The sequence below is a fragment of the Phoenix dactylifera genome, unplaced genomic scaffold, assembly GCF_009389715.1.
Source record: "Phoenix dactylifera cultivar Barhee BC4 unplaced genomic scaffold, palm_55x_up_171113_PBpolish2nd_filt_p 000630F, whole genome shotgun sequence".
Lineage (NCBI taxonomy): Eukaryota > Viridiplantae > Streptophyta > Magnoliopsida > Arecales > Arecaceae > Phoenix > Phoenix dactylifera.
Window position 1 is genome coordinate 258700 of NW_024068023.1, and position 23010 is coordinate 281709.

Sequence of the window (23010 nt, forward strand, 5' to 3'; positions counted from 1 at the left end):
GCTTCAGCAGTAGATAATGCAACCGAGTTTTGTTTCTTGCTAAACCATGAGATTAGATTTTCTCCTAGGAATTGACATGACCCGCTGGTGCTTTTTCTATCAAGTTTACATCCAGCAAAGTCTGAATCTGTATATCCTATTAAGTTCAGACTAGATTCTTTAGAATACCATAAACCTATGTTCTTAGTTCCTATTAGGTATTTAAAGATTCTCTTAACTGCAATTAGATGTGATTCCTTAGGATTAGACTAATATCTTGCACACATGCAAACACTAAACATGATATCAGGCCTACTTGCAGTAAGATACAATAAAGATCCTATCATACCTCTATATAGTTTCTGATCTACAGATTTACCTGATTCATCTTGGTCTAATTTACATGATGAGCTCATGGGGGTGCTGATTGACTTGTTTCCCTCCATATCAAACTTCTTGAGCATCTCCTTGATATATTTGGCTTGATTGATGAAGATGCCTCCTTCGGACTGTTTGATTTGAAGCCCGAGGAAGTAGTTCAGCTCTCCCATAATGCTCATCTCAAATTCACTCTGCATCAAATCAGCAAATTCTTCGCAGAGGTGATTGTTAGTAGCACCGAAAATGATATCATCAACATAAATCTGTACTAACAACATATCTTTGTTTTGCTTTTTCAGAAATAGTGTTGTATCTACATTACCCCTAGAGAACTCATGTTCTAATAGGAATTTGCTAAGCCTTTCATACCATGCTCTGGGTGCTTGTTTCAAACCATAAAGTGCTTTGTTCAATTTATATACGTGATTAGGGTATTGATGATTTTCAAAACCAGGAGGTTGTTCTACATATACCTCCTCATTGATATACCCATTTAAAAATGCACTTTTTACATCCATCTGAAATAGTTTGAAGTCCTTAGAGCATGCATATGCTAATAATAATCTAATAGCTTCAAGTCTAGCTACAGGAGCAAAGGTTTCATCAAAATCTATACCCTCTTTTTGATTATAACCTTTTGCTACTAGTCTAGCCTTATTCCTTATAACTATTCCATTTTCATCAAGTTTATTTTTATAAATCTACTTGGTACCTATAATTGGATATTCAGATGGTCTTTCAACTAGATTCCATACTTTGTTTCTAGTAAATTGGTTTAATTCTTCTTGCATTGCATTTATCCAATTTACATCATTTTCGGCTTCTTCTATGTGTTTGGGCTCAAAATGTGAAACAAAGGCTAGATGATTATTTAAGTTCCTAAGGGATGCTCTAGTCCTAACAGGTTGTGATGGATCATCTAGAATTAATTCCTTAGGATGCCCGTGAGCATACCTCCAAGCCTTAGTTAGCCCATGATCTACTATAGTCTCTTGGCTTGATGATGCATCTTCAATTAATTTTTGATTGTTATCTTGTAATGTCATCTCATCTATCTTTTCTTCAAGAATTTCAGCATCATCATCAAAATTAACTCTCTTGCTAGAAGAAATGTCACTAGAATCATCAAATACAACATGTATAGATTCTTCTATAACTAAGGTTCTTTTATTAAAGACCCTATAGGCTTTGCTAGTTGTAGAATATCCTAAGAATATGCCCTCATCAGATTTAGAATCAAATTTACCTAGATTATCTTTCCCATTATTATGAACAAAACATCTACATCCAAAAATATGAAAGTAATTTACCTTTGGTTTTCTGTTTTTTCAAAGTTCATAAGGTGTTTTCTTTATAATGGGTCTCAATAAAACTCTATTTAATATATGACAAGAAGTATTAATGGCTTCTCCCCAAAAGTACTTAGGGAGGTTACCTTCACATAACATAGTTCTAGCCATTTCTTCTAGAGTTCTATTTTTCCTCTCCACAACTCCATTTTGTTGTGGTGTCCTAGGTGCAGAAAAATTGTGTGTTATTCCCTTTTTACTACAAAACTCATCAAATAAATGATTTTCAAATTCGGTACCATGGTCACTTCTAATAGCTATTACTGAGGTATCTCTAGCATTGGTTACTTCTTTATGGAATTTCTTGAAAACAGAAAATGCTTGATCCTTATGAGCTAAGAACATGACCCATGTGTATCTAGAATAATCATCTACAATAACTAGACCATATTTATTTCCACCTAGGCTTGTTGTTCTAGTTGGTCCGAATAGGTCCATGTGTAATAATTCTAGAGGTCTAGAAGTAGAGACACATTTTATGGATTTAAAGGAGTTCCTAGATTGTTTGCCATATTGACAAGCTTCACATATTTTATTCTTTTCAAATCTTAGTTTTGGCAAGCCTATCACGGAATCTCTTTTAACTAATTTAGATATTGTGTCCATGCTTGCATGACCTAACTTACGGTGCCATAGCCAACTAGCATCATTGTCCTTAGTTTCATTAACAACTAAGCATGGGTTGTGTTTGGCAAGATCCTCAAGATCTACAACATACACATTCCCACGTCTTATTCCTTTAAAAACTAAACTATTGTCATTTGGGTTTGTTACGATGCATAGTGATGGTTTAAACATAACATCATAACCTTTATCACATAATTGACTAATGCTTAATAAATTATGCTTAAGACCGTCAACATACCTAACATTATCAATAAAAGTAGAAGGGGTAATTTGTACTTTACCTATACCAATGATGTGACCTTGGTTGTTGTCTCCAAAAGTCACAGCACCTCCCTTCTTAGCTTCAAGGGTGAAGAATTGATCCTTGTCACCCGTCATGTGTCATGAGCAGCCACTATCCAAGTACCAGCAATTTTTGTTGACCTTGACTGCAAGACACTCCTACACAAGCAAATCATGTAATCTTAGGTACCCAAGTTTTCTTGGGTCCTTCATGGTTAGTCATGTTGGTTCCTTTTGGAACCCATACCCTATTAATTTTTCTTTTAGTTTTACCTTTTCTATAATCGCACACATTTGCTTTATGTCCTAAGGTTCCACAACAAAAACAGGTTATTTTCTTAGTTTTACTTTCTCCAGCTTTAACAAAGAAGTTACTAAGAAATTTTTGCTTATTTTTTGGTTTATACCCTAAACCCGCTCTATTAAATACTACTCGTTGACTATTAAGTATCATATTCAATTTTTCAGAACTATATGTAAACTTTTCAACCAAAGGTTTGTACTTTTCAAGTTCTTTAGTTAGAATTTGTTTTTCGGTTTTTAGAATGTTTAAATCTTTTATGAGATTCTCGTTTAAGATTTGTTTATTGTTTTTAAGTTCTGAAATTTTTTTAGTTAATTTTTCATTATCTTTACTCAAGGTATTAGTCTTTTGAGTTAAGAGTTGATTGCTTGTCTTAAGTTCTAAATTTTCTTTGGTGATAGATTCCTTATCCTTAACTAATTTATCGTATTTATGTAGGTATGATTGATTAGCTATCTTTAGCTCTTTATTCTTAAGATTTATGGCCTTATATTCAATCATTAGTTCATTAAATGCATCATACAATTCATCAAATGTAAAATCTAGATGCGATTCGGACGTTACCTCATTTTCATTGGCCATGAAGCAGAAATTGGCCTTTTCTTCTTGTTCATCATCCGATGATGTAGATTTAAGAGCTATTACCTTTTTCTTATGGGAGGACTCTTCTTCGCTGTGCTGCTTCATTGTTAGCTCGTGAGTCATTAGGGATCCAAGGAGCTCTTCAAGTGGAAGCTTGTTCAAGTCCTTAGCTTCTTGGATTGCCGTCACCTTGGCTTCCCATGACCTTGGTAGACAGCGAAGAATTTTCCTGACAAGATCACTGTTAGTATAATTTTTGCCAAGGCTTTTTAGGCCATTGACAATGTCAGTAAACCTAGTGAACATGCATGTGATTGTTTCATTAGAATCCATTTTAAATAGTTCATACTTATGAACCAAAATATTTATTTTGGATTCTTTGACTTGATTCGTGCCCTCATGGGTCACTTCAAGTCTATCCCAAATCTCTTTTGCAGAATTGCAAGTAGAGACTCTATTGAATTCATTCCTATCTAGTGAACAATAGAGCACATTCATTGCTTTCGCATTGAGTTGTGCCTTCCTAAAGTCATGGTCATCCCAATCCTTTTCTAGTTTGGGTACATTGACACCCTCTACATAGATGGATGGGATGTATGGTCCATTCACTATAATGGTCCACATCTCATAATCTTGGGCTTGGATAAATATTCTCATCCTAGCCTTCCAATATGAGTAGTCGGATCCATTAAAGAAAGGGGGTCTTTGGGTGGACTGACCCTCAATGTGGGAAGATCCAAATGGGGTTGTCATTTTGATCTTTGACTCTAAGGTAGAAGAGTTTAGGCTCTGATACCACTTGTTGCCCAGATATACAACCCAAGAGGGGGGGGTGAATTGGGTTTTAAAATGACTTAGCTATTTAAAACGTTTGTGGATGACTAATTAATGCTTTAGCGTGATGATTGATTCGTTTATATGTGCTGTGAATGAAATGAGAGAAATAGAAAGAGACAATCAATCACAAACACAATGTTTTATAGTGGTTCGGAGCTAACCCTTGCTCCTACGTCCACTCCCCAAGTCTCACTTGGGAATTCACTATAACTCCTTGGATTACAGCTGGTTGTTTTACAAGCTCACAACCAAACTTGTTGTTTTACGAGCTCACAACGAACTCGGTCGGTTTTTCCTGGCTTACCGACTAGAACCACCCCGATTGTTTTTCCGGGATCACAATCGAACCCTTACACACGTTGGTTTTACACTCGGCTCACCAACCAACCTCTATACCCTTGATTCAATCCCCCGATTGAACCAAGCAAAGACAAGATGTAAATAAAAGGGACAAACAGAAAACAAAGCTTCTCAAAAGCAGATAAATAACAATATAAACTGAAGAGAGGTTAGAAGCCCTCAAACACGTTTGAGTTGGAGTTGAGTAGGGCTTCTTGAACTTCGGGTCTCCTCTTGAATGTCTGGTCGACTTGAATGCAGGAGGAGGCTTCTTTAAATGCTGGGAAGAGGAAGTTGGATGGAGTTAATGCCGCTCTTCCCTCTTTTCGTTGAAAACCAACTTGCAGAGAATGAAAGCTTGATCTCTTTGAATGGAATGGTAGTTTTCTACCTTGCTACAGTCCTCTGTGGCTATTTAAACCATCCCCCACGGAAACTAGCCGTTGAGACCTTTTTCTGCCCGTTCTGCACACTCTGCACAACCTGACAATATGTCCGTTGGGGGGTCGGAGTCGACTCGCGCGATCAGGAGTCGACTCGGCTGTAGCGAGAGTCGACTCATGCTTTTCTGGAGTCGACTCGGCAACTGTTCTGGATTTGAATTAAAGTAGCCTCTTCGACTGGGAGTCGACTCGTCTTGACCCGGAGTCGACTCACCAACTTCTGGAGCTGACTTGGCATTTTCGGAGTCGGCTCATCTCATGAAATCCACGAAGCCAATTTTCAACTTGGCCCACTCGAGTCGACTCGATAATCCTGGGAGTCGACTCGGCGCTCAGAGCCCGAACTTCCGATCTTCTATTTTTTGGCTCGTCCAGTCTTGGAGTCGACTCGAACTTCTCTGGAGTCGACTCAGCTCTCAGTTTCCGAAACTAGGCCTTTTGTCTTTTTGGTGGAGTGCTGCCTTGGAGTCGACTCGTGTATTGCGGGAGTCGACTCGAATCTCAGAGTCCGAAAACTCCTCTCTGACTTTTTCTTTGTGTACCACTGAGAGTCGACTCTCACTTTCTTTGGAGTCGACCTGCCAACCATCGGAGTCGACTCGCGTTCCACAGGAGTCGACTCGAATCTCAGGGTCGAAATAACGTTCTCTGACTTTTCTGTCTGTAGCTTCTTGGAGTCGACTCATATTACTACGGAGTCGACTCGGTAAGCATCGGAGTTGACTCGCGCACTTCAGGAGTCGACTCGCTGACAGGTTTTAAGTTGATGCTTTCTGTTCGTCTGTCTGTTCTCAGTTGGAGTCGACTCGTACTGGTCTGGAGTCGACTCGAGCCCGTGCCAGTGATTCTGATACGCTTGGAGTCAACTCGTAATATCCTGGAGTCGACTCGAGTCTCAGACTTTGGTTCAAACTGACTTCATACCTTATCCAAAATATCTTGAACCAAGTCTAGAAACACTTAGACACGATTTTCACTGAAACACTTAATTGAATTCATTAGTAAACATAAGATATACTCAAATGCTTTGAGCTCATCAAAATCAAATAGGGGTTTTAATCAATCACTCCACACTCTTGTTTTAAGTCCAATTAATTAATTCCCTTTGTTCCTTCTTCAACTTCTTATCAATCAAATTGATTACTTGTGATTTATAATCACTTTTCAACCATCGGATCGGTCAATACTTCTAGTGTGTGTGACCCCATAGGTTCTACTCTGACTGGTAGTGAGATATATTATGATCTCTATCACAATATTATTGAAAACTCCTTTCAACGGGTTGGAACGATTCCAACTCAACTCATTAGGGTTTATCGATCATCAAGATAATCCCTATGAGTCCCACCATCCACCAGTGACACCTAGCAGCATGTAGTGGCTACCCAGTAGAATAGAAAGATGAACCTCTAGGTGCAGTTAACGTGTGATACAGTCCTACTATCGTGGATCCCTACAGGACGGAGGTCATGGACAACTCGTCAAACCCCATCGTCTGTCATATGTCAAGATTTATTTGACTTGAGTTCGATAGTGGAAAACTCTTTTTCCACTTTATATTACTGCCCTGGCCAAGGTCTTAGAACTCAGTCTAACAAATCACATAGGATCACTCCTCTTCTATCAAGGTCGATAGATTCCTTATAGGTGCATATCCTACTCCTACAGTGAACTTACTGCAGCCAATCTACACTGCATGGACCTATATGGCTAGAGACCATGTATATGTGCAGTCAAACTACAATAACCTCACTGTGAGTAGCCGAAGCACCGCAGGTCAAAGGACCAGTCACACTACTGCAACATCAAGCAAGTCACTGACGAGTGGATAGACATCCAAGTGACTTCTTGTCTTGGTCACGCTCAGTACCCTTGTTCTCTAACAAGCACCTGCACTATCACTTCAGTGTCCCTACACTGTGGACTCAAGTCTCGTCCATCCAGAAGAAAAGTGATCTGTGCACTGATCGGATCGATCACCGTCCTCGTGATGATCCATTGATCAGGAGCATTTAGAAATTAATCACCAATGATACATGGCTCAAATTCTCAACTCTTGAGAATATGTATCATCATCTTATTAATTTCTTGGACGATTCATAGACACATAAATAATATGAATGAAAAGATGCCTTTTATTTATTCAATAATAAACAGTCAAGTACAAAATTATGTCCTTAGAATCAACAATGTGTCAGCCCAATTGGCTTCTAGGGCATACATCTAACAGTTCAAAGCCTTGCAATATCCCGAAGAAGTGAAGGTCAGATTGGCTATTCCTATGCTAAAATGGAATGCAGAGTTTTGGTGGACGGCCATTGAAGCTGCACTCGAGGGTGAGGATGAGCTACCGACATGGGAGGAATTCAAGAAGATGTTTTATGACCAGTATTTTCCTGAGTCAGTCAGAATATCTAAAGAAAATGAATTTTTATCTCTAAGGCAGACAGATGATATGATTGTGCTAAAATATGCCAACAAATTTACTAAGCTGGGTTGGTTCTGCCCTCAGATGATAGAGATTGAGAGAAGCAAGGCTAATAGATTTGAGCAAGGCTTGAGGGACGAAATTCGATCCCGATTGTCAGTTTTGATTTTTACCAGCTATGGAGAGGCCCTGGAGAGAGCACTGAAGGTAGAAGCAGATCTGAAGAAATCAGGGAAGGAAAGAGGTGAGCAGAAAAGGGCCGAGACGTCAAGGAATCTGATGAACCGACCAAGAAACTTTGAAGGCCCTCCTAACAAGAAGAAGAAATTTAAGACTTGTTATTACTGTGACAAAATGCATTCTGGTCCTTGCTTGAAGAGGATGGGAGCCTGTTTTATATGTGGGCAGCCAGGACACATAGCCAGAGATTGCCCGAACAAAAAGAAGGTTGAATCTGGACCTTCTAGACCAATTGTTCAGATGTAGAGAGGAGCTGCATGGGTGTACGCACTGACACGATAGGATGCTAGTGCCAGTGACAGAGTTGTGCCAGGTATGATTCCCATCAACTCTGTTGATGTTTTAGTACTATTTGATTCTGGTGCTACACATTCCTTTATATCCTCCAGGTTCTCTGCATCCTTGCATCTTATGCCTGATAAGTTAGATGAGCCTTTACTTGTTGCCACCCCTCTCAAGAAGACAGTAGTGGTAAATTCTGTTCATAAAAATTGCATAATTCAGATAGAGGACAGAAAATTATTGGCTGACTTAGTACTGTTAGACATGTATGATTTTGATGTAATCCTTGGTATGAATTGGCTGTCTGAATATCATGCTCACATTGATTGCTTTGGCAAGAGGGTAGTGTTTCAGATACCTGGTGAATAGAAAATCTTCTATCAGGGTGATGCACCCACTATAAATCCCTCTTTGCACATTATCTCTGCAATGAGTTCAAGGAAGGCCCTCAGAAAGGGGTGTCAGGCCTACCTAGCTTGTGTGGTAGACACTACAAAAGAAACCAAGCTAGAGGATATCCCTGTTGTGAGAGAGTATCCAGAAGTATTCCCTGATGATCTACCTGGATTACCTCCTGATCGGGAGATTGATTTTCGGATCGATCTCTTACCGGGTGTTGGGCCTATCTCGAAGGCTCCTTATCGGATGGCCCCGGCAGAGCTGAGAGAGTTGAAGGTTCATCTACAGGAACTTCTAGAGAAGAAATTCATCCGCCCAAGTGTTTCACCATGGGGAGCTCCTGTACTATTTTTCAAGAAGAAGGATGGAAGTATGCGGCTGTGTATTGATTACCGGGAGTTGAACAAGGTGATAGTGAAGAACAAATATCCTCTGCCCTGGATTGATGATTTATTTGATCAGCTACAAGGTGCCCAAGTCTTCTCCAAGATAGATCTGCGATCTGGGTATCATCAATTGAAAATCCTAGCAGATGATGTGCCGAAGACTGCATTTCGAACCAGGTATGGGCACTATGAATTTTTAGTTATACCATTTGGACTAACCAATGCGCCAGCTGCTTTTATGGATCTGATGAACAGGGTCTTTAAGCAGTATTTGGATCAGTTTGTTATTATTTTCATTGATGATATACTGATCTATTCTAAGAGCAAAGAAGAACATGAAGATCACTTGAGAGTGGTATTACAGATTCTTCAGGAGAATAGATTATATGCCAAACTGAGCAAATGTGATTTCTGGCTGGATAGTATTGCATTTCTTGGTCATGTAATCTCTAAAGAAGGGGTATCAGTGGACCCAAAGGAAATATAAGCAGTGGTGGATTGGCCTCGTCCTACTAATATCACTGAAATCAGAAGCTTCTTAGGTTTGGCTGGTTATTATAGAAGATTTGTTGAAGGATTCTCTCGGATCGCTACTCCTTTGACTCGTTTGACCCAGAAACGAGCAAAGTTTGTATAGAGTGAAGATTGTGAGCAAAGTTTTCAAGAGCTAAAGCAAAGGCTGGTATGTGCTCCTATTCTTACTTTGCCAACCAATACTGGGGGTTTCATCATTTATAGTGATGCCTCCAAGAAAGGATTAGGCTGTGTACTAATGCAGAATAATAAAGTAGTAGCCTATGCCTCTAGACAGCTGAAGCCATATGAGCAGAACTATCCGACACATGATTTGGAGTTGGCAGCAGTGGTCTTTGCTCTGAAGATTTGGCGACATTATCTATATGGTGAGCCTTGTGAGGTTTTTACTGATCACAAAAGCCTAAAGTATATATTTACTCAGAAGGAATTAAACATAAGGCAAAGAAGATGCCTTGAGCTACTAAAAGATTATGATCTAAGCATCAAATATCATCCAGGAAAGGCTAATGTTGTGGCAGATGCTCTCAGTAGGAAGTCAGCAGTGGGCTCCATATCTTTGCTTACCACTCAGAAGCAGATTTTGAAAGATTTTGATATGATGCAGATCGAGGTGATTACCAAGGGTGCTGGGAGTATGTTGGCTAGTTTGTTGGTGCATCCTACCTTGATAGAAAGAATAAAAGTTGCTCAACAGACAGATGCACATTTGTGTCAGCTTAGAAATGATGTGGAGAGAGGGTTACGACCCGAACTCCGAATCCATCCGGATGGTACTCTGCATTTTGGCAGTAGATTATGTGTGCCTAGGGATGCTGATCTAAAAAGAGAGATTCTGGAGAAAACTCATCAGTCTCGTTTCTCTATTCATCCCGGCAGCACTAAAATGTATAGAGATTTACGGAAACATTTCTGGTGGAACGGCATGAAGAGAGAGATAGCAGGATTTGTAGCTCGGTGCTTGGTATGTCAGCAAGTAAAAGCTGAGCATCAGAGGCCGGCTGGTTTGCTAGAACCACTAGAGATTCCAGAGTGGAAATGGGAGCACATTACTATAGATTTTGTTACTGGGCTTCCAAGGACAGTAAGGAGGAATGATGCAGTGTGGATGATTGTTGATCGCCTCACGAAGTCAGCTCACTTTTTACCCTTTAGGGTTGGCACTTCACTTGATAGGCTGGCTCAGAGGTATATTGATGATATTGTGCGCTTACATGGGGTACTAGTAAGCATTGTATCTGATCGGGACCCCCGCTTTGTATCTGGATTTTGGAGATGATCTGAGACTCAGCACTGCTTATCACCCTCAGACTAATGGTCAGTCAGAGAGGACGATTCAGACCCTGAAGGATATGCTACGGACTAGTACTGTTGATCTGGGAGGTTGCTGGGATGATCATATATCACTAGTGGAGTTTGCTTACAATAATAGTTATCATTCTAGCATCCAGATGGCACCTTATGAAGCCTTGTATGGAAGAAAATGTCGGTCTCCTTTACATTGGGATGATGTTGGAGAGAAGAAGTTGTTGGGCCCTGAATTAGTTCAGAGTGCTAGGGAGAAGATTCTACTGATCAGGAAAAGGCTCAAGGCAGCACAAGATAGACAGAAAAACTGGGTAGATAAGAAAAGAAGAGAAGTGAAATTTCAGGAGGGGGACTTTGTATTCTTAAAAGTTTCACCTTCGAAGGGTGTTACAAGATTTGGAAAACATAGTAAGCTGAGTCCTCGCTACATTGGCCCCTTTGAGATTCTGAACAAAGTAGGAGAGGTTGCTTACAGATTGGCTTTGCCACCAGAGTTATCCAGTGTGCATCATGTCTTCCACGTTTCTCTTCTACGGAGATACATTCCTGATCCCAGCCATATAGTACAGCATGAGCCCCTGCAGATTTATAAAGACCTAACTTACGAAGAGTATCCTCTACGCATCATTGATCATAAGGAGCAGGTCCTGAGGCGGCATATTATGCTCTATGTGAAAGTTCAGTGGAGCAATCACTCGAAGAGAGAGGCCACATGGGAACTTGAGGAGGAAATGCGGGAGAGGCATCCGCAACTCTTTGAAAATGCAGGTATGTAAATTTCGAGGATGAAATTTTTTTTTTATTAGGAGGGAAGAATGTGATAACCGTTCCCGTTTCTAGTAGAAACGGAGGAGGCCAGCACACCAAAGGGCAGGCATTTGGGTTGCCTGATGGCGGGCGGTTACAACCATCCGCCTTCCCCTGCAATCAGAGGCTACAAGAAGCCCCGATCGGTAGAGACTTTCATCACCCTCTTCCTTTTTCTCCACTGTCTCTCTCTCACAACCCTTCACGGTTGGCAGGACCTGGTGTTGGACTCGCGCCGCTAGAGCAGAAGGCTGCATTGCCGGAGTAGGAGGCAGACGACCACCTTCAGATCAGGTAAGCTCTAATTCCTTTCCTCTACAAATTATGCTTTGTAGAGTAGATTTAGAACAAAATAAAAATTAAAACGGGAAGGGAAGAAGAGGGAAGAAAGAGAGATGAAGAGGGGGAGGCAAACCGCGGCTACCGAGGCTGCCATAGGCGCAGCTGGTGCCGCCGGCCTCAAGCCGGCCCTCTCCCGAGCCGATCCCCCTCCCCCTTCACGGGAGAAGGAAGGGGGAGGAGATAGGAAAAAAAAAACTTACCAGTGGGTGATCCGCAGCCGCAATCGCGGGTGCCGGCCTCGGCCGCAAGTCGCAGGCCGTGGGTTGCCGGCCGCGGGACGCCGACGCAGCCGTAGGCCGCCAATGCGCCCCCGAGCACGACCACGGGCACGGCCACGGGTGTGGCCGTGGGCGCCGCAGGCCGGCCACCTGGCGCCATTGGCCGCTGCCCGTTCCTCCCAAACCTCCCGAGCTCGCCCTCCTCCCTCCACGGGAGAAGAAATGAGAAGAAAGGGGGAAGGAGGAGTCGGGAGAAGAGAAGAGGAAGAGAAGAAAAGAAAAAAAAAAGAAAGAAAGGGAGAAGAACCTTCGGGAAGGAAGAAGGAAGAAAAGAAAAAGAAGAAAAGAAAGGAAAAAAAAGGAAAGAAAAGAAAAGAAAAGAAAAAAAAGAGAGAGAGAGATCCTTAACGGGTCCGACCTAAAGGGTCGGATCCGAGTTCGGGTCCGAACCTGTTAGGCCCAAATAAAAGAAAAGAAAAATGGGTTTAGTCAAATTTGACTAAAACCGAAACCAATCAGATGGACTAAGTCCGGAAGAACCCAAACTATAAATTGGGTTAAATTCGAACCAAATTAAGCCCAATTGAGTTAGATCTGAACCCAATTAAACTGAGTTAGTCTCAGCAGACCCAAATTGAATATGAATCAAGCCCAATTCAAAACCAGTTTAACTAAATTGAGACCGAATTGACTTTGGCTGACCCTGACTCAAGCCTAGATGAGCCACATTGATCCCAGACCAAAATTAAACCTAATTGGACTTGAAATTGAGCCCAATAACATAATCAGAAGACCAAATTGACCCGATAGGGCTAGACCCAATCAGGAACCGAGCCCAATTCTTTAATTAAAGATCCAATTGACCTACGTGAACCCAATCTGGTTCTAAATCGAGGCCAAGGGCTCTAAATTAAGTAAATTGGACTTGAGATCCAAGCAAGTAAATTCATGTTATGATAAATTAGAAAATTATGAAATAAATAGAGAATAATGTGACCCCTATGTGATTTATTTAGGTGATCAAGGATTTGTCATCCGGACGTAAGAAATTGAAAAGCAAATTGCTGTAAGTAACCTTGGTACTGATCTTAAAGTTTTTTTAAATTACTGTTTATTTATAATTATGAAAATATATTGGTTATGATATATTTTTCTCAAAATTAGGATCAAGTATATGATTGCATGTGATTCATGAATTTGATTAAAGAGCATCCTTCATAAATATTTGATGGTGTATGAGTTTTAAAATTATGATTATGTTAGACTGTATGAAAAATGATATTTGTGGCATGTTTATGCATTTTAAATTATATAATGCCATTTATCATTTTCCAACCTATTTATGATGATTATGATTTATGAAAGAAAAAGAATATGATTTATGAACTCTCAGATAGCTATGACCACCTCTAGAAATAGAGGCCAGTCGACACCCTGGAGCTAGCATCCAAAGAATAACAGGCCCTCTGCCAAGAGGTTAAAGTTGGTAACGAATAACAGAATTAGTCGACTAAGATTAACAGGCCCTGTCACGGGATTATAGTGACCATAGCAGCACATCCGTCTGAGAGTATGTTTTATAAAGTATGGATAAATCACAATATTTCTATATGACTTGCATTATCATGGTTATGAACTTTCATGGATGGATCATGCATTGCTTTATGACCTAATTTGTGTATATCATCTATAAAATGTTTTATTTTACTACAACTGTTGGCTTTTTAATCACTGCATTGGCATAATTGTACTTGATCCAATAAGATAGTACCTGTTTACTTACTGAGCTGTGTAGCTCATATCTTTTCATCTATTTTTTTTCTACAGATGATTAAGACTACTAGGAGCAAGGGGCTTGGTGTTATTCAGGGTTGGGATAACTAAAATGTCATGTAATAATTAATTTTAGAAGCTCTGTACTGTTCCAACTTCATTAATAATGTTATGACACTAGTAAATGAAACTATTTATTTTTATTATGAAATTTTAAGTGGCTTCGTGTTATTGTGTGCATAAGATTGCAATAGTACGGCCGTGTCATGATCCGGATTTGGGGCGTGACATATCTAGAGAGGAGAAAACTGCAAAAGGTAAGGGTGGACCAAAACACCTGAATACATATCTTGGGGCCAACAGAATTTTGATCTGCTTGTTGGCATCGCACTCTGCTCTCAGCATGCACTGGGGAGAGGTTCCAGGTTCAAAGGCAGAAAATGGCATTGCCACAGTTATTCGCAAAATGAGTACAATCTAATTTCAACACAATGAAAAACATAAATAGCCAAAGTGAAAAAACAATTAGAAAATTGATATTGTTAGCATCACGTTCCTACTTATTCTGGATGGTTATTTGCAAATAAAACATGAACCTGTTCCAGTCTGAATGCCATACTCTGGGTTTATCATCTGCAGGCAGATCCAGATATTTGGTTTCAACAGATTGTGAAAAAGCTCTCTTGGAAGCAACTTCAGAAATTGGCTTTCATACAACATACAAAAGGCAAAACTTCATAGCGCAGCAGGAATTAACAAGATAGAGGATGCTACAGAAGCTCCAAATAAAAGATGCGAAATTGAATATGCTGCACTCAGCTGTGGCTTCTTCAGAGGCAGATGCGGTGATAATGGACGGTTTGAAACAACTTCAGTGGATTCAGATAAGGCTCGACTTGCATGGAGGGCTCGGCTTCCATGTGAAGAATTCATTGGCTGTGAAGTTCCCAGATAGAAAGCAGATCCGCAAGGAGACCTGGTGAAAGTTCTGTAGACCCCAACACACAAGTTGCTCAAGGATTGGAACTGACCAACAAAACGAACCTGTATTACAATATCCAGAACTGGTGCCTGTGAAAGAATTTGAGACAATTGAATGCAGCATGAAGTTAGCACCATAATGAAGCAACTATAAACACATAGTACCATCAGAACTCAAGAAACCTAGTGAATATTAGTAGCATAAGCTCAGATGCAAGACATAGGCGGCTAGCTGAGATCAATAGGAATAGCTGAACTAGTGAACCTCTTAATTAAAACAAGCTTGTCACAGATGCATGGCTAGCAACCATAGACTTTTTTTTTAAGTCCGTGCGGAGGAATTCAAGGTGAGTTGCTTCCTCGCAGAGATTTGCACCAACAAGTATATTTCAAGGAACAATTGAAACAAGAGTTATAGAGCGAAACATTAAATGCATGCTTAAACAACATGTTAATAATTAACTAACAGGTGGTATAGATGACATGAAGATCCCTTGATTGCATCATCCAGTGCCGTAAAAGGAAATTACATCTTCATGTTTTACTCAGCCGAATTTCAGAGACTGGTATACTTTTCCCTTGCAAGAGCATTTTCAGATCCTCTGTTTTCTTATTCTGATCATAGTGTTTCCAGATCCTGCAAACCTCTAATCTTCCACCTCCCCCCTCTTCCTATAACTTCTCTGTAATTTTACTTTCTTAATAAAGCTGGGTGGCTGTTTCGCTGCTCCATCAAAAAAGATAATGAGGATATTTCTTAAATCCATGGAAATATGAACTGACGAAACAAAACCAAGAAAAAAGCTAGAAAATAAGGACTTTGTGAAGCTATTATCCTTGTTTATAGTCGTAATCTGGAGTCACTAATACATAAACAATGCAAAAATGTAACTAGGATATATACGTGTACATGTATCTTTGTACAGAACTTGAAGGTTACCTGAAGAATGGCTGTAGGAGTGGCATCGAATTCCCTTTTCACAGCATTTGTATGGTTTCGGAATCAATACGTATGAAAGGTATGTGAGCAATCTTTGGCCAATCAGCTCCTCCTCTTTGGCATCGGTCCTTCAACAAAGGGCATGCATCGATGAGTAATCCTTCAAGCGAAGTAGACAAGCCATTTCCTGGTAGTGAGCTAACCTTAGGGCAGGCGAGTATATGTAACTTCCTGATAGAGGGAAAATTTTTCAAAGAAGAAGGTAGGCTTTCAAGGCTCTGGCAGGAATTAATCTCCAGCTCTTGAAGGGATGTCAGTTGCTGGAACCATAGCTCCTGTTCCCCTGTAAAGTTGGTCATACCATGACACCAATTAATACGCATCCACTGCAGTGAGGGGAGGCTTCCCAACAGAATCCACAGATTTTGAAGTAGGACCGTGTCGGCTATGGTGAGACCATTGAGAGTTCGCAGTCCCTGCTGCTCGTGGAGCTGCACAGGCTCTGAGGACTCGATGAGCTTCGGACAATCTGTGAGATCCAGGCTTTCAAGAGTAGTAAGGAACTGTAACCCACCCCCAACTAACTTCATCTCCGGGCAATTCGAAAGCTCCAAATATTTGAGAGAACTCAAATTTGATAAACAAAGAGATACTTGGAAGTGGTAATCCCTGATCCGTAGATCGGTGAGAGAGGTGAGGCTCTGCAAACATCCGGGCAGTGCATTGCCAAAGTCACCACAGTATCCGATGCGGAGCTCTACAAGCGATGAGGTCAGGAAGAGGAGGGGAACTTTCCATAGCTTGTAGCAACCTTGGAGGTAGAATATATGGAGGCGAGGTAAAAATTGTGCGCCATCTGCTTCCAACCACTCCTCGCATTCCTTGAAGTCGTTAAATTTTAGTACCTCGAGGGATGGAAATGCCACACCAGTGTCACCATAAAATTCACGACCAATTCGTTTTACAGCATGCATGTTGGCAAGATGAAGTTCCTTGAGGACAGGCAGCTGCCCTAGTGGCGGCAGACTCTCCAACCTGACACAATAATCTAGAGAAATAAATTCTAGATTGGTGAGAAACTTGCTTTCCACCATCCAAGTTGGAAATCTGGTACCTCCATAGCCCTTGATGCTCAGCTCTTTAAGACTGGGATGTGGTTGGAGGCCTTCAAATATCTCCGTCTCCGCATCAGGAAGACTTCTTGGATCTAAATTCTTTATTAAATTCAATGCAGTTAGGTGTTCTTTGTCTTTCAACATCGCTTCCATGGCCTCCTTCTTACTATTGACATTCTCAAGATTCTTGATCGCAAGCCGTCTCCGAAGATTTCTCAAGCCCTTCAACTCTCCAATCTCATGTCGCCTCTTCTTTGTGACTCGGAATTCCTCTAATTCTTGAAGGTCAATAAGATCTCCAATCCCAGTAATTAGAGAAATTGTGTCTGCTTCTCCATATAAATGCCGCAAGTTGATTAATTTGTTCATGTCTTCGGGTAACCTTTTAAGATGGCAAGATCGCATCCTCAGAACTTGAAGATGGCAAAGCCTACCAAATGATTTGGGCAGCTGTTTGATCTTAGTGCAGGAGACATCCAAGTACCGTAGATGTGATAACCCACTGATAGCATCCGGTAGCTTCTTCAGCTTCACGGAACTGTAAGATAAATCCAAAACACGCAGGCTTTTTGATTGTTTTAACATGCCATCAAGAAAATCGTAAAATCTTTCAGAATCATAATCACCAAACAATAAAATGGACCGTAGGTTTTGAAGTCTACACGTGTCGGTTATTGCATCCAATCTATCAGTCCTCAGAGTCAGGTGGCGAATTGTCTCTGGAATTTCTCCTTTCTCATCGCTGATGACCAAGCATTCATCCAACGAAACAAAAACTGCCAATTCTCTTATCAGATCATGCATCACATGCTTGTCATTCAGAGTTGGTAGAAAGAAGTACCTACTAGTTAATTCGTCAAATATCTGACCCCCGATGTCTTCCATTCTCATTCTTACCCGACTCTTGTTCTGGATAAAACCTTGAGCCATCCACATCTGGACTAACCGATCTTTTTCCAAAACATAGCCCCTGGGAAATATGGAACAGTAAGCGAAGCACTGCTTTAGATTTGCATTCAAGTGTTCGTAACTTAAAGCCAGAGATGGAAGGATATTATCTAAAACATATTCATGTTCCCACCACTCACTTGCTAAGATCATCTTCCAGTAATCCTCATCCAGTTTCGAGTTCAATAAACTTCCCAGTACCTTTCCAGCTAGAGGTAAACCATGCAGTTTTTCAGATATTTTCCTTCCTATTGTTTGCAATTTTTCCCTTCGCTCTTTCTCAAGAATTTTTTCACCGAACGCACAATGTTCGAAAAGTATCCAGTAGTCATCTTCCTGTAGGCTCTTCAATTCTATCGGGTCCATCGTGCCCATAACTTCCGCTACTACTGGACTCTGTGTTGTCACCAGAACCATGCTTCCTTTCGCTCCAGATGTTAAGATACCACGGAGTTCTCTCCACTTGCTACCTGTCTCATCCCACACATCATCAAGGACAAACAAAAACCTCTTGTTCCTCGTAGCATCTCCAACTTTCCCTAGAATGCCATCCAAACTAATATCGTCCGGGATTCCGTCGTGCACCGAGTCATATACCAGCTCTTTAGAAATCCGCTTGACATCAAAATAGTCAAACACATAGACCCACTTTCTCAGCGCAAAATGCCTTGCTACTCTTTCATCATTATAAATAAGTTGAGCCAGAGCAGTCTTGCCAACACCTCCAATGCCTACTATAGGAAGAACACCAAGACTCGGATAGCTACTACTCCCGGCCCCACATTTGATGCTAGATTCCGGTTCATCAGCTAAATGCAACAACACATCTAATATCAGGTCTCTCTCTTTGTCTCTCCCAACCACAATGTCCTGGATAATCGAGCTGGTCTCTCTGGTCACACTTCTCTGCTGTGAGTTGTAGTCCTTTAATTGTTCTTCCATATAATTGATATCAAGATAAATCTTTTCAAGATTTCCCGCAAGATTCTTCAAGTTTTTCAGGTCATCATCGGACATTATAAAATGCTTGAGAAGCTTAACAGCGGGGGTTACGAAGTCGCTCACCTTGCTCTTGCTATGCAGCTTATCATGAAGCTCCTTGAATTCAAACTCATCCAGCAGGTCGTCAGCCTCGTAGGCAGCATCTTTGAGTTGCCTCAGCCATGCGGCCAGAGCTGGGTCCCGGATCGGCCTCCCCTCCGCTGCCTGGATCACGGCTCGGATACGAGGAAGTCTAGCCTTCACATCCTCCGCCATAGCCTTCGCACCCGTGAGCAGATCATATCGGTCGTCCAAATGCAGCGAAAACTTCTCAGCCAGTTTATTTCCGACGTAGGTTGCAAACCATCCACCGACCATCATTCCGATCATCCCCAGATCCATATTGGAGAACACTCCGGCTGCACAGTGGTAGTCTTGTTCTCGGTGACCTGAAGACAGGAAGCCTGACCGCTCGGCCTACTTCCTAGCTTGCAATTTTAAGCGGTGTGATTAAACCTACAGTCAAGGTGCATCAATTGAAGACCGCGTGCTCGTGGACCGCGTCTACCAATGCATCGATTGAATAAAATATAGCTCCCAAGCTCGCCTTCCTCCCTTCACGGGAGAAGAAAGGGAGCAGAAGAGAAGAAGAAAAGGAAAGGAAGAAGAGAGGAGGAGGAGGAGAGGAAAAGAGAGAGGGAGAGAGCTACGGGAAGAAGAAGAAGAAGAAGAAGAAAAAAAGGAAACAGGGAAGCTTAGGGAAGATACTGGAGGAAGGAAGGAAAGAGAAAAGAAAAAGAAGAAGAAAAAGACAAAGAAAAAGAGAGGAAAAGAAAGAAAGAAAAGAAAAGAAGAAGAAAAGAAAAAAAAAAAAAGAGAAAAAAAAGAAAAAAGAAAAAAGAGGCGGCCCACGGTGGGCCGAACTGGGCAAGCTTGTGCTCTGTTCATTGTGGGCCTAACTTGGGCCCAGTTCAGCCATGTTAGGCTCAGTTCAGTCGTACCCTTTGTCAGCCCAAGTTGGGCTCAGTCGAGCCTTATTAGGCCCTATTTGGATCGTACCCATTGTGGGCCCAACTTAGGCTCAGTGCAGCCGTGTGGAATTCTGTTGGACCGAAAATAGTATTTTTGGTTTTGCTTAGCCCTAAAATTAACAAAGAAATTTATAATATTTAAACACGTGCACTTGATCCGTTTGTTTGAAGTGGGATTTAAGCAAGAAAAGGTAAGTAACTCAATACTTCAAATTGTATTTTCTAGAGCACTTGATAAAATGATTATTAGTGATTAAATTTTGAGACATTTTGTACTTAGTAAAATGGGTCACACATGTTAAACATCATTTGAAATTTATGTTATATGTTATGAAATCTAAAAAATGTGACTAGATAAATGATGAAAAAATCTATTTTGTATACATATATATATTCTCAGTATGGCTATGATCTGGCCCCACCAATGGAGATTATTCGTTGGCCCTGTCGACTTGTATCTGTGAGAGACCGGTTTCGACACCGTATCACTGGTGATTAGAATAGTAGTATTTGGACACCATAGCACCGGTAATTAATAATAGTGGTATTTGGACACCGTACCACCGGTGATTAATAATAGTGGTGTTTGTGTCACGACCCCCGCCCCGTTCCCGGCGGGCCGCCGCGACGGTCCTAGGGTGCGGATAGGCATAAGGCCACCAGCCACCGCGTAGAACCCTACTACCTATCAATCATCAATGAATCTTGAAAAATTTGGCATGATGCATGCACAAAATGATCACTTTTCCTATAGTGACCTGTCAGGATTATCTCAATACATACAACACACTACCTGTCAGAGCAGCAATCACATAATCCGTCACATAATGAACCTGGACAATATATATATCAATACATTATCTCAGGCATATAACTCATATGTATAAAAATCTGGTTCCCATTCCATCCATGGTCAAACCCATATCCACAACAGGATCTATGACTGTAACTATACACTATATACAACAGAAGGTTTATAATACACCAAAAGGGTATAAACCTCTATCTACATTATACTATACTATACTATGGAGCGGCACAGCTAGCAGGCAACCACTAATCCTGCTCCTCTCTATACAATATCTGCCCTGCAATCAAAAACACCAAACTGGGGAGTGAGTATATGAATACTCAGTGAGTGGAGTAGAGAGTACTATGCACATGAGACAGAATATAATCATGGCTCGAGATGAAATCTCAAGATCAATAACAACATGAACATGAACTCAACATAGAGAATATGGAGTAAATCATCAATATCACCACAATCAATATCAACTCATCTGAAGCATATATGGAATAATCAAGTAAACATATATGCTACTCATGAATATGCTCAACAGATCATAATGCTGGAACATACAAATCAGGTGTCAATATGCTAAAATCATCACTAGACAGCTGTCGGGAGGTGGGTTTTACGCCCCAGGCGAACCAGCAACAACTCCCTACTATCACATGCATATGCAGGATAAGACACCATATCGATAATGTAAATGCCGGCCAGTATCCAGAACAGAAATCCATCTCACATCTACATACTAAACGGCACCTCGCGGGAATTCTACATCCGCGGAAAGCCATACTGCATCTCGCGGGGTCTTACTATGCCCGGCGGCAAGCAGAATATAAGTCGTAGGACCGGCCGATCCTACGCCTAGGGCCGTGTCCCCCCTAGGAAGGGACTGGGCTCCGCCTACCCAGAAGGCTACTATGTGCACAAAGGCCGATGTTCAACCCCATCGACTATAGGTGTCCTGCAGATACTGCCAAGCCATGCATAAATGCCATAATGCACCCTCCCAATACTCTACTAAAAAGGAGCATAATCAAGACTACCACTCACTCGGCCACGACCCAATTATAACTAACATCAGGGTTGGGAGTGAGGAATCACGGGAGTACAATGCAACTCAATATACCATGAGAAGGGCTCTACAAGTCTTTGAAATAGAGGAAATGAAATCAATTTATAAAAGAAATCATTTCACAATTCAGATCCAATTTCATTACTCATAAAGGAGTATAATCAAGCTACGACTCACAAGTCTTTAAAATAGAGGAAATGAAATCAATTTACAAAAGAAATCATTTCACAATTCGGAATCAATTTGATTACTCATCAACCCCTCGTAATTTCTCTCAATGTTCCCTCAAATGCATGTACAGAATAATCAAGCATGGAGAATCAAGATTATAGAGGAATCTACTACAATATCAATCAATATGCTCAAGTGGAATCAATTCACACTTGGCGACATTCATGAAAATGAATTAAGGATGCTCATGGTGCAAAGTACATGACTCCCACTCACCTGCCAATCCGGCATGGCCTCGATACGCCTCTAGAATTCTACAGCAGGCAGTGGGGAACTTCTTCCTCTCGTTCCCTAGCTTCTTGCCCAACTGTGACATGCATTTATCATACATTTAGTCTTGTATCAAGGTCATAATCTACGTGCCAATTATAATATAGGAAACTTTAATTGATTCAACTCCCCCGTTCCCTAAATCTTTTTTTTTCTTTCTCTTTTTCTTTTTCTATTAATTAACTCATCATTTATGTGTATTAGGGACTCCCTTGCACGAGTACAAGGTCTCCCTTAGCCTAATCTAGGCTTAATACCCTATTATGGCATGAAATCCCTTATTTTCCACCCGGATGAACAGTAACCCGAACTGACAGTGGGTTACTTCATCCCGGTTTTGATCCACTTTCAAGACTCCAAATTTGATGAAATTTTTACCTAACATTCTACACTCATAGAGGATTCCAAAGAGAAAACATGCATCATCATCGGAGGCCGTTTGACCCCCTAAATAATTTGCCGAAGTTGGGACTTCGACACAGTTTTTCCGTAGTGCCGGAAAAATTTGTTAAAATCCGATTCTTCCTCTTTTAACCACCTCTACAACCCTTATCCGACCCCTCTAGACTATATCCACCCTTGTATAGCCTAATGTCATCAAAAGACTAGATAGGGACGGATATTTACCTTTTTTTTTTTGGAAATCGAGGTCTTTGCGTAGAGGGGAAGGAGATCTACGTTTTTCCCTTCAGCTGGAAGTGCAACCGGGATCCCCCTCCTCCTCGAATCCCCTTCCTCTTCTTCTTTCTTCTTCTTCTTCTTCTCCTTTTCTTTCCTTCTTTTCCTCCACGCCTGAGAACCCCCT

General features: G+C 41.1%; 2 protein-coding genes across 4 annotated transcripts; one reads left to right on the plus strand and one right to left on the minus strand.

Annotated features, from left to right (window-relative positions):
- The first annotated feature begins 7404 nt into the window (after positions 1-7404).
- Positions 7405-9345, plus strand: LOC120106774. Its single transcript, XM_039119827.1, has 3 exons — positions 7405-8033; positions 8181-8262; positions 8458-9345. Exons 1-3 carry the CDS (start codon positions 7405-7407, stop codon positions 9343-9345), a joined length of 1599 nt encoding a protein of 532 aa, XP_038975755.1.
- Positions 9346-14207: 4862 nt separating this feature from the next.
- LOC120106776 (putative disease resistance protein RGA4) lies at positions 14208-19504 on the minus strand. 3 transcript variants are annotated; one of them, XM_039119831.1, is made up of 3 exons: positions 15965-19504; positions 15762-15889; positions 14208-14911 (listed from the first exon to the last, which is right to left on the minus strand). In XM_039119831.1, the coding sequence occupies exons 1-2, from the start codon at positions 19205-19207 to the stop codon at positions 15800-15802; spliced, it is 3333 nt and encodes a 1110-aa protein (XP_038975759.1). In that variant the 5' UTR covers positions 19208-19504; the 3' UTR covers positions 14208-14911; positions 15762-15799. The 3 variants fall into 3 exon arrangements, with proteins under 3 accessions (XP_038975759.1, XP_038975757.1, XP_038975758.1); XM_039119829.1 differs by having other exon boundaries at positions 15762-19504; XM_039119830.1 differs by having other exon boundaries at positions 14208-15545; positions 15762-19504.
- Between the last annotated feature and the right edge of the window lie 3506 nt (positions 19505-23010).